The 9,941-nt window shown below is 38.2% G+C and overlaps 1 protein-coding gene and 1 long non-coding RNA gene across 2 annotated transcripts; one reads left to right on the top strand and one right to left on the bottom strand.

Moving 5' to 3' along the window:
- Window positions 1-3,115: 3,115 nt before the first annotated feature.
- LOC123505465 (40S ribosomal protein S15-like) lies at window positions 3,116-9,644 on the bottom strand. Its single transcript, XM_045256784.1, has 4 exons — window positions 9,576-9,644; window positions 7,433-7,524; window positions 5,527-5,761; window positions 3,116-3,253 (listed from the first exon to the last, which is right to left on the bottom strand). Exons 1-4 carry the CDS (start codon window positions 9,582-9,584, stop codon window positions 3,140-3,142), a joined length of 450 nt encoding a protein of 149 aa, XP_045112719.1. The 5' UTR covers window positions 9,585-9,644; the 3' UTR covers window positions 3,116-3,139.
- On the top strand, window positions 4,611-5,730 carry LOC123505466. The gene is made up of 2 exons (XR_006675141.1): window positions 4,611-4,651; window positions 4,690-5,730. It is a non-coding gene; the product is annotated as an uncharacterized LOC123505466 (long non-coding RNA).
- Window positions 9,645-9,941: the final 297 nt, after the last annotated feature.

Raw genomic sequence — 9,941 nt, 5'->3', positions numbered from 1 at the left:
AAAGTTTTTCTGAGTAGTCTTGGATCATGGTCATTTTGGTTTAATGAAACCTTAGCCTAGCTGTAGATCATACATTGAGACTTTTTGAACACAACTCTTTCCAATTTGCTATCCTTTGGATTCTATTTGTCATCTCTTATGGTTGTATAATTACTATTATGGTTTCCAAAACTTTTGTAATTATCAGGTTCTTTTTCCTTTACTTTATTCTAATTACTCATTTTTCCTCTCATCAGTTAATTCCTAAATGTTCTGCAATCATTTTAATTTACATTTCAACATTCATCACATTCATATTTTCTATATCAATCTTCTGTCAGCTTCCTGGCTGCAGCAATGGATTTCAATGCCACAGACATTGATCCCCACTGATCACTGCTGAACATACCACTTCATAACTGCAGCATCTAATGCAGCAACATCTCCACTCTTTGCATTTTTCCTTGGTGTACGTTTCCCATTTGTACTTGATGCATCCTCACAGTATTTAGCTTATCTTTTGATTTACTAATGTCTGACACAGTTGTTTGGCCACATCATATTCCTCACAAACACTCAACTCCTAACTCCTTTTTGTATTTCCTTATTAATTCCAGCTTTCAAGTCACAGCTAGAGCCACTCACTTATGCCTAACACCCTTGGGAGACATAATAAGTTCTAAGGTATTGAAAAATGCACAAATTTGTTCACTGATACTGGAGAGAACCTGAGCATCACCTGAACTTGTTTACAATCCTGCCTGCCATGTATCGGGCATTTCTGGAAGTGTGCAAGGCACATTGTTTGAATTCATTTTTTGGCTGTCTGGACTCCTGAAACAGTGGAGACTCAATGCTCGAACTTAATTAATTCCTAATGGTTGTTCAAGTATCAAAAGTTTGACTATCGATACCTATAAATCAGGTAATTTGTTCTAATCTTAGCAAAACCTTGTTTATAAGAATCTCAATGTAATCTGAATATCGTTGTAGCACAACTGGTGGAAAGGGGAGGGAGAGGCCTAGGAGCCTTTGTTTACCATGTGTGGACGTTCAACTATCACTTTGATTTAATACTTAAAAAAAAAAAAAGTGATAGTTGAACGTCCACACATGGTAAACAAAGGCTCCTAGGCCTCTCCCTCCCCTTTCCACCAGTTGTGCTACAACGATATTCAGAATAGCATTCTGTAAGTAGTTTTTCACTTATAAACTTAAATTAACACCAAAGGCTTATTAGTGGTGAAAATATCTGGTAATTGAATGGCCACACACGGTTGTAAACAAAGCTCTGGCCTCTCTCTCCCTGCTGCCGACATTGTCCTGTTCTGATGCAAAATTACAAAGGGGGGGGGGGGCTGGCAGTATACTGGATACCAATTTGCATCCCTAGTTCTGCCGCAGTCTTGAGAGAAACAACATTCTTATGCGTTCGTTCTGTTGGTCATGGCACCAGTCATGGAAATAAGGAATCTAGTGAAAGTGCAAGTATTAGTGAGCCACAACCCTCCATCAGTGGATTCACAGGAATCACACCAGACATTTTCACGAATGGTGACTGGTCCTCTGATGGCCTCCTTCCTCTACATTATCTATCACCAACCTTCACTTACAGTATGTACAAGTCAAAATTGTAAAAAAAAATTACATTGAGATTCTTATAAACAAGGTTTTGCTAAGATTAGAACAAATTACCTGATTTATAGGTATCGATAGTCAAACTTTTGATACTTGAACAACCATTAGGAATTAATTAAGTTCGAGCATTGAGTCTCCACTGTTTCAGGAGTCCAGACAGCCAAAAAATGAATTCAAACAATGTGCCTTGCACACTTCCAGAAATGCCCGATACATGGCAGGAAGTGATTGTAAACAAGTTCAGGTGATGCTCAGGTTCTCTCCAGTATCAGTGAACAAATTTGTGCATTTTTCAATACCTTAGAACTTATTATGTCTCCCAAGGGTGTTTAGGCATAAGTGAGTGGCTCTAGCTGTGACTTGAAAGCTGGAATTAATAAGGAAATACAAAAAGGAGTTAGGAGTTGAGTGTTTGTGAGGAATATGATGTGGCCAAACAACTGTGTCAGACATTAGTAAATCAAAAGATAAGCTAAATACTGTGAGGATGCATCAAGTACAAATGGGAAACGTACACCAAGGAAAAATGCAAGGAGTGGAGATGTTGCTGCATTAGATGCTGCAGTTATGAAGTGGTATGTTCAGCAGTGATCAGTGGGGATCAATGTCTGTGGCATTGAAATCCATTGCTGCAGCCAGGAAGCTGACAGAAGATTGATATAGAAAATATGAATGTGAATGTTGAAATGTAAATTAAAATGATTGCAGAACATTTAGGAATTAACTGATGAGAGGAAAAATGAGTAATTAGAATAAAGTAAAGGAAAAAGAACCTGATAATTACAAAAGTTTTGGAAACCATAATAGTAATTATACAACCATAAGAGATGACAAATAGAATCCAAAGGATAGCAAATTGGAAAGAGTTGTGTTCAAAAAGTCTCAATGTATGATCTACAGCTAGGCTAAGGTTTCATTAAACCAAAATGACCATGATCCAAGACTACTCAGAAAAACTTTGTATGGCTAAAAAAGTGCCAAGGTACAAAAGTTGGTTTGAAGGATCTAGGATGCCATGGCTTACTAGAAAACATTGTAAAAGACTTGTGGGCATACTTGTAGGCCTGGCTGGATGAGATATCTTGCAGTCGAGTATTTAAAAGTTCTACTATCAAGACGTTTGATTATTGGAGTCTCCACTGTATTATTATCTGGACATTCCCTGGATAAACAAGGGTTGATTGAATGTATACGATTTTCCATATGCTCCCAAAATGTAATTTTATCACCTGTTGAAGTAGACAATATCTCTCAGGAAGCAGTTTATTAATTTTTAGCATTCAATGTTTCCCTGTTTTGGTATACAAGACAAAGTTGTGTACTTTTAAGTCTTAATGAATCATTATCTCAATAAATACTTTAGATTATTTCTTTGTTTTCAGAGATGTTAATCTTTTCACTGATTGTTGAATGTTTCAAGTAAAACTATTCATAGATGGCCTCTTCAGATAATGTATTTTTATGTTGGGGATACTTGAGATACTTCATACAATTCATGACTGATATATTTGTTTTATTTTGTTTATTTTAGTGGGATGAACCTGGAACTGTGGGTGGCACCAATACCAGGGCGACCATGTTTCACAGGCTTGTAAGTGATGGAGAACTCGGCAAGGTAGTGGCCAATCATCTCGGGCTGTCAGGAAGTGAAAAATGGATTATTTAGGAGCTAGCTTGTCCAGGGCATTTTAATACCTAAGGAATTAAAAATGAAAGCTGTATTGAGTGAATAACTAGTGGCAGGATATATAACAAGTTCCTTTTTTTAAAGAAGCAGGAAAAATACTGGTGTTACACAGTGGGGCCTCAACAGCCTTCTAGTCAGAAAGTCTCCACTGTGAAAAACTTGATATCCAACATCAGTGCCACCAGTAGTAAACCTGAACAAGTTGCAATGAGAAAAACAGCACTTCATCACCTCTGTAAACAACTAAGTGTATGGCTGCGCACCTGTTCCTCCACACCATCAAAATAACCGCCAGCAAGTCCACTAAAGCTTATGTATGTTGCAGAGGGCATGCATCAGCTCTACCTCTCACTTTAGTTGTGCAAAGGCCTGAAACATTTACCACACAATAGTGCAAGTAGCTTCAAGTCAACCGAATTACCTCCCCTACCAGACCACCCAATCTTTGACAGACAATGTAAGCTGCCTCAAGTGAATCACTAAGAGTGCATGATGCTTGCAGTGGATTTGTCTTCAGCTGGCAAAGATGGCTGAACCCTTGCAGCCTGACACTATACCACATGCTGTGCATGCCCCTCTGACTAATATCAGCTGAATGGCTAACTGAGGTGACTTACACTGTGGTGTCATATAACTCATAGCCCAGTGTCAAGCAACAAACTGTGTCAAAATGTCAATATTGATGTAACATTATATATATATATATACACTTGACCCTTGAAACAACAGACCTCCCATTAATGGATTTCGGAAACTACAGACAAATTCTGGAGTCTGGTTTAATCTACGGACAAATATTAAATTGCGCGAGATTGTCCGTTCCCGGCAAATTATTGTCCGGTAGGTGGCGGGTCGGTTGCGTCATCAGCTGTTGGCCGCCATGTTTTTTATCTTCAGTCTGTGCTCATGTCATCTATTTCAGGTTATTTGTTGTACTTAATGCTTTGTAATACTGCTTGAATGATTCCTTAATGATGATTACACAGTATTTATGTACAGTTGCGACCAGTAAACTCATTGCCATCTTGGCCCATATATTTTCCAGTAGCAATACCTGGCAGATCTACACCAGGTGAGGCTTCAGGTTCCTTTGGATTGGTTAAACTCCCTCAAAAACTAAGCCTTAAAGCTCCACCCACTTGACTCTCCCCTCCTGGTCCAGTGTGTTTCACTGTTTGATCCGCTGCAGTCTCTGACAAGACAGCCAGACATTACCCTACGGAACTAGCTCAGAGCTCATTATTTCCAATCTTCAGATAGGCCTGAGACCAGGCACACACCAGGACAACAAGGTCAGAACTGCAATGAGAGAGAGAGAGAGAGAGAGAGAGAGAGAGAGAGAGAGAGGTGTGTGGGTGTGGGGGAGGGGGCGCTCAGAACTGCAGAGAGAGAGAGATTTTATCCATTGAGGTGACGACCTGATAAGCTTCTTCCTTAGGTCAAGAGGCGGAAGACTCAGTCATAAAAGGTGTAAAATACTGCTACCACCACCACTATGAAGTCATTACCATTTGTAAACTCTACTATACAATATCAATATATATGAATATCATATTGATTTCAATAGTAAAACTTCATTGCTGAAAATGAAATCTCTCTCTCTCTCTTTGTATGTATGTATGTATGTATGTATGTGTGTGTGTGTGTGTATATATATATATATATATATATATATATATATATATATATATATATATATATATATATATATATATATATATATATATATATAAAGGATGAGGTTTAAGATCTGGCAAGGATCTGGTCGCAACTGTACATTTTATACGGGTTTTTACGTTCTTTTGCAATCTACGGACAAGGTCGTGCACGCATTTGTCCGTTGTTTCGAGGGTCGAGCGTACTTGAGAGGTTAGGTGTTTTAGTTACGGCATTTAGTTACTTTCATTCCAAAACATTACTGCTACTTTAGCAGATATTCACCTGTCTGTACTCAGGAATGTAAACTGATGCCCTGTAATAATGATGGCTATCATTCATATCTAGTTTCCAAGAAAAATACTTTTTTAAAAGCTCATTTTACAATCAGATTAAAATAAATAAAATAAACTTGATTCAAATGAGTTTTACTTTGTTCTCTGACTGAAATCTTTGCTGAAGGGAGAGATTAATTCACTCAACACACAACAGCTGTTGATAGTTACACAACCAAATAAACAAGTATAAATAAAAGTTTGACTTTATAATCTGAAAACAAAGCTTACCTTCACTTCAACCTGGTTGAAAGTCTTGCCGTTGTAAACACCAACCATTGAGCCAACCATCTCGGGCACGATAATCATATCACGCAGGTGAGTTTTGACAACAGCAGGCTTCTCCAGAGCAGGGCACTCCTTCTTGGCCTTACGCAACCTCTTTAGGAGAGCCATATGCTTTCGTTTCAGACCTCGCTGAAAGCGTCTCCGCTGCCGGCAAGCAAAAAGCTCAACCAGCTGCTCACTGTAAAAAAGCAATCTTTTACTAAACTAATAATAATTATACCAACACCTTTATCCTGCTAACACAAACAATTAGTTTGGATATACCAGTCATCCAGTCATGCACTTCCTTCTCAAAAAGCTTAGTGTAACACACTAACTTTCTAATTTTTATTCAACTCAGTCTTACTGAAAAATTATCTCATCAACAGACATGCTATCCAGGACCAACCCACTCCTTTCCTCCACAACCTTACACTAATATTTCATACCTTGTCATTCATTACTCTCTTAAAGCCATCCATGAAATTATGAAAACTACATAGATACACATATCACTACCACAACTGCAGTAATACCTTGCAATCCTTCTCCATCCTTACACTCAACACTGTAAAATATCTTAAGATTCCTCTATTATCTGCCATTACACTGCTTATATTTCCTGAACATTATAGTAAGTCCTATGGTTTTTAGAACCTTGAAGGCTGTATTTTTCTTTTCCTAATACAGTAAAACCTCGCTTGACAAACGTCTCTAAGGACAAACAATTCGGAAGACGACCAAAAAATTTGTCATATCGACCCAGGGGACGAACGATATTTCGGGGGATGAACGCAGTTAAACGGCTTGTCAGAGCCGTTTGTGTGATAGCCAACCCGGCTATCACACAACAAAACAAAACAATCACAAAAGAAAATAGAAACAGGAACATACGGAAAATATTACATAACATAATCCCCATGCCACCACGATTTTCTCCTGTTTTTCCTGGGCATGGTCATGTTACCGGCGCGCTCTACTGTAGTTTCCTCGGCGTTATCCTCTCTGCTATAACGGGGCCCCACATAGCGGCATTGACTTGTGACGCTACACACCTGTTGTGTAGCTCTGGCATGCTGCGCACATCCAAAGTCCTCTCTCATGACTGTCTTCTCGGATCTTGTCTCTTCCTCCCCATCCTCCTCTCCTCCATTCCATCAACGTCCAGTCTCTCAAGTAAATAACCTTTTCTTTTTTATTAATTTTATTATAATTTTGATAGCATTTAGGTAAGTAAAACAATTTAGGCTTTTTATAATTATTTCGTTTGTCATGCATACATTAAAGATCTATTTTGAATGGGTTTTATGGACAAAAGTATGATTTTTTTTGGTCTGGAATGGATTAATGGTATTTCAATACATTCTTATGGGAAAAATTGATTCAGGGGACAAACAAATCAGGTGACGAACAGGATTTAGGAACAAATTATGGTCGTGAGCTGAGGTTTTACTGTAGTTCTTGACAATCATTTAAATATCACATTTTATATACACATTTTGACTTGTACAAGCAAATATGATTATTATTGATTCTTGTTTACTCTGGCTCTAGGCACCTCATATACTAAAGATCAGTTGAGTAAAACTGAATGCCATTTATCATATATAATGATAATGCAGGCTTGCTATGGGTCAAACATAATATTAATAAAATAAGTCTATCAGCAGCTTTTGAGTCTTAGTAGATGTTCTTAAGTAGCATAGGGCCATTTACAAAATGGTAAACACCCAATAACCTCAAGACTTGTTCTATGAGGAAACCAACACAACCAATCCAGAGAGAGATTTGGTCGTTCTTGCTCCTCAGATAAATTTGCTGCAGAAAAGCTTTCACGTGTGTCATCACCTACACAAAAAGCAATACGTACTTGTTCATGTCCAGCAGCTGATCGAGGTCCACACCACGGTAGGTGAACTTCCTGAAGGTGCGCTTTTTGCGCTGTTCCTGACCTGCCTGAGCCTGTGGAAAAAACAAAAACGAATTATGAACTTATACCAGTAAAGAACCCATGGTTAGCTCATCTACTTTCCTATTCCTCAAATAACTATGGAATCCTTTCAATCACCATTAATAATATTCTCCATAATGAGCTACAGCCAGATGAGCATTTATCTTGTACAAAATAATGACTTCACTGAACTCTAACCACGACTGGACTAGTGGCAACATTACAACAGTTTCCTAACACTCCAAGACCTACTCTTTTGACTAAGAAGACTATGGGATATATTTGAGGCTCATAGAAGTTTTGAAGCATTTTATGGTTTACAAGGAATATACAAGATAAATGAAAACAAAATAGACAAACTTGATAGAACACAATAATGTTCAAGTTAAAGAATTCAACATCCCAGTCACGTGAAAGAGAATTCAAGTAAATTAAAATTACAGTGATACCAATCATAATGTAACTTGGGAATATCAGAAACAAGAGCAGAAGTTAATACAGAGCAGCTAAATAAAACACCAAGATAATCAGTCAGGAGAGGAACAGTGCTAGACAAATCAGCAGCATTATCATGACATTAGGTCAAGACTAGATCAAGCACATATCAGAGCAGATACATGTCAAGAAAGTAACCCAATGAACAAATACCAAAGAAATAAATGTATCAAGAAACATGTGCCATTTACTAACCCCCAACCAATCAATGTCAGGTTGACATTACATCCAGATCCGCCCCAAGGGTTACTAACCAAACCAAACCACTAACTCAACCCAACATTATAGCAGCTGGGGAGCTGTCCCTTGGACCACCCTAAAGGTTACTAACCAAATCTAACTATATAACCAATCTAATAAGCATAATAATAATCACTGGTTGGGACAAAGCCTTCCAGGTGACACTAATATGTTTGGTTAATAACCATTACGTGATAATGTTGTAACAGTACTGAAGTAATCATTTGCACCTCATGTTTGAAGAGAAATTAAGTGTAACTAAATTTAGGGTCAGTATTTACTTTAAACTTGTCTGAAACCTTTAGTCTGGAAAGCTCATAACAGGAGACCTCCCAGGTGGAAAGTTTCCTTTACTTTTCCTTCATATACTGCACCAAAACAACAAATGTAGAGGCACATAGGATTGAAGGATCACATCATCTGCCAACCACACTCAAGAAACAAGTTACATCACAAAACCGAAAAAAGGACGACCTACAAAAAAATAAAAATAATTCAACACAGCTTCCCCACCAATACATGAATAATGTTAATAAACACCACACAAACCTGTCTTGCCTTTGGCCACTGAATTGTTCTTCACCCAAACAACAATACGTCACTTCAGAATGAGACTAACCAGAAATATCACCTGCCTGACGAACACACGGCATGCAGGTTGAAAGCTTGCCTAGACTATCATCATGAAATTTAAAGATACAGGGAAATAAGTCCCGGTAAGCAATACAAAAATAAGGACGAGGTATTACTCAGAAATATTGACAGATAATACTGACTTAACATGCGTTTACATCCGAAGGATGCTGTTTACCTTACGATTAATTCAGATTGATTTCGCAGCCAAATCTTACGTTGCGTAGATCACGGTCATGAAAGTTATTGTATTTAGTCCAGAGTTAAGCAATATCCCTGAGTCAGTAGGCTCAAAATAGTTGGACAACGCGTCTGGAGCCTGGACAGCCCGGCCGCCAGAGTTTACTGTCCCGCCCCGCCATCACTACTCCACACGTTAGTATTTCCCCTAACCCATTCAGCACTAATTCACAGCGCAGGCAATTCCAGATGTCACAGAACAAAGTAGCTTTCATTTCTACTTTGGGATAGTCAGTACCAGATATAGGGAAGCAATGAGTCAAGACTTGGTCACCTCAAGCTCGCCTTAGATATGTTGGTCTATTCTCATTCATTTCTTTTATTTGCACCATGAATTAACACGTGCATCGCACACCCGACACCTCATCGTCAAGTTTTCACTACACCTGAGTTATAGAACGAATCAGTAAGGCGGATGGTTTGGGATAAATATATGGAAGTCACTGGTACTCACGTCAGCCATGGTGGTGTTGTGAAGGAAGGACCGCTCGCCGCACCTCGCCTCTCAATTGTTTCCTTCCCGCGCATCAGGACAAAATCACAAATAAGACACAAATCTCAGTATTATCAAACCTCTCAACGCATTATTTCTTCTAATTTTAACATTTATGGCATATTTTAATGGAATCTTTGATTTATTGCTGCACAATACAACAAACAAGGAATTTAACATTTAGGTGAACGTCATCGATACTTTGAAAAATGTATCAATAAAACTTTCAGCGTTTTATCTCTTCTAATTTCAACATTTTAATGCTAAAGAGATTTTCAAAGTTGTTTCAACAATTATAGAGCTGGTTGCACAACTTAGCTACCAATA

This window comes from Portunus trituberculatus, chromosome 18 (assembly GCF_017591435.1).
Source record: "Portunus trituberculatus isolate SZX2019 chromosome 18, ASM1759143v1, whole genome shotgun sequence".
Taxonomy (NCBI): Eukaryota; Metazoa; Arthropoda; class Malacostraca; order Decapoda; family Portunidae; genus Portunus; species Portunus trituberculatus.
The sequence above is the reverse complement of the archived record's forward strand: the minus strand, read 5'-3'. Positions and strand labels throughout refer to the sequence as shown.

Coding starts and splice junctions, on each gene's coding strand:
- LOC123505465 (XM_045256784.1), bottom strand. Junction 5,762..7,432: donor CAGCTGCTGGACATGAACAA/GTACGTATTGCT, acceptor GCTTTTTTACAG/TGAGCAGCTGGTTGAGCTTT. Junction 3,254..5,526: donor TCAACCAGGTTGAAGTGAAG/GTAAGCTTTGTT, acceptor ACTTCCTGACAG/CCCGAGATGATTGGCCACTA.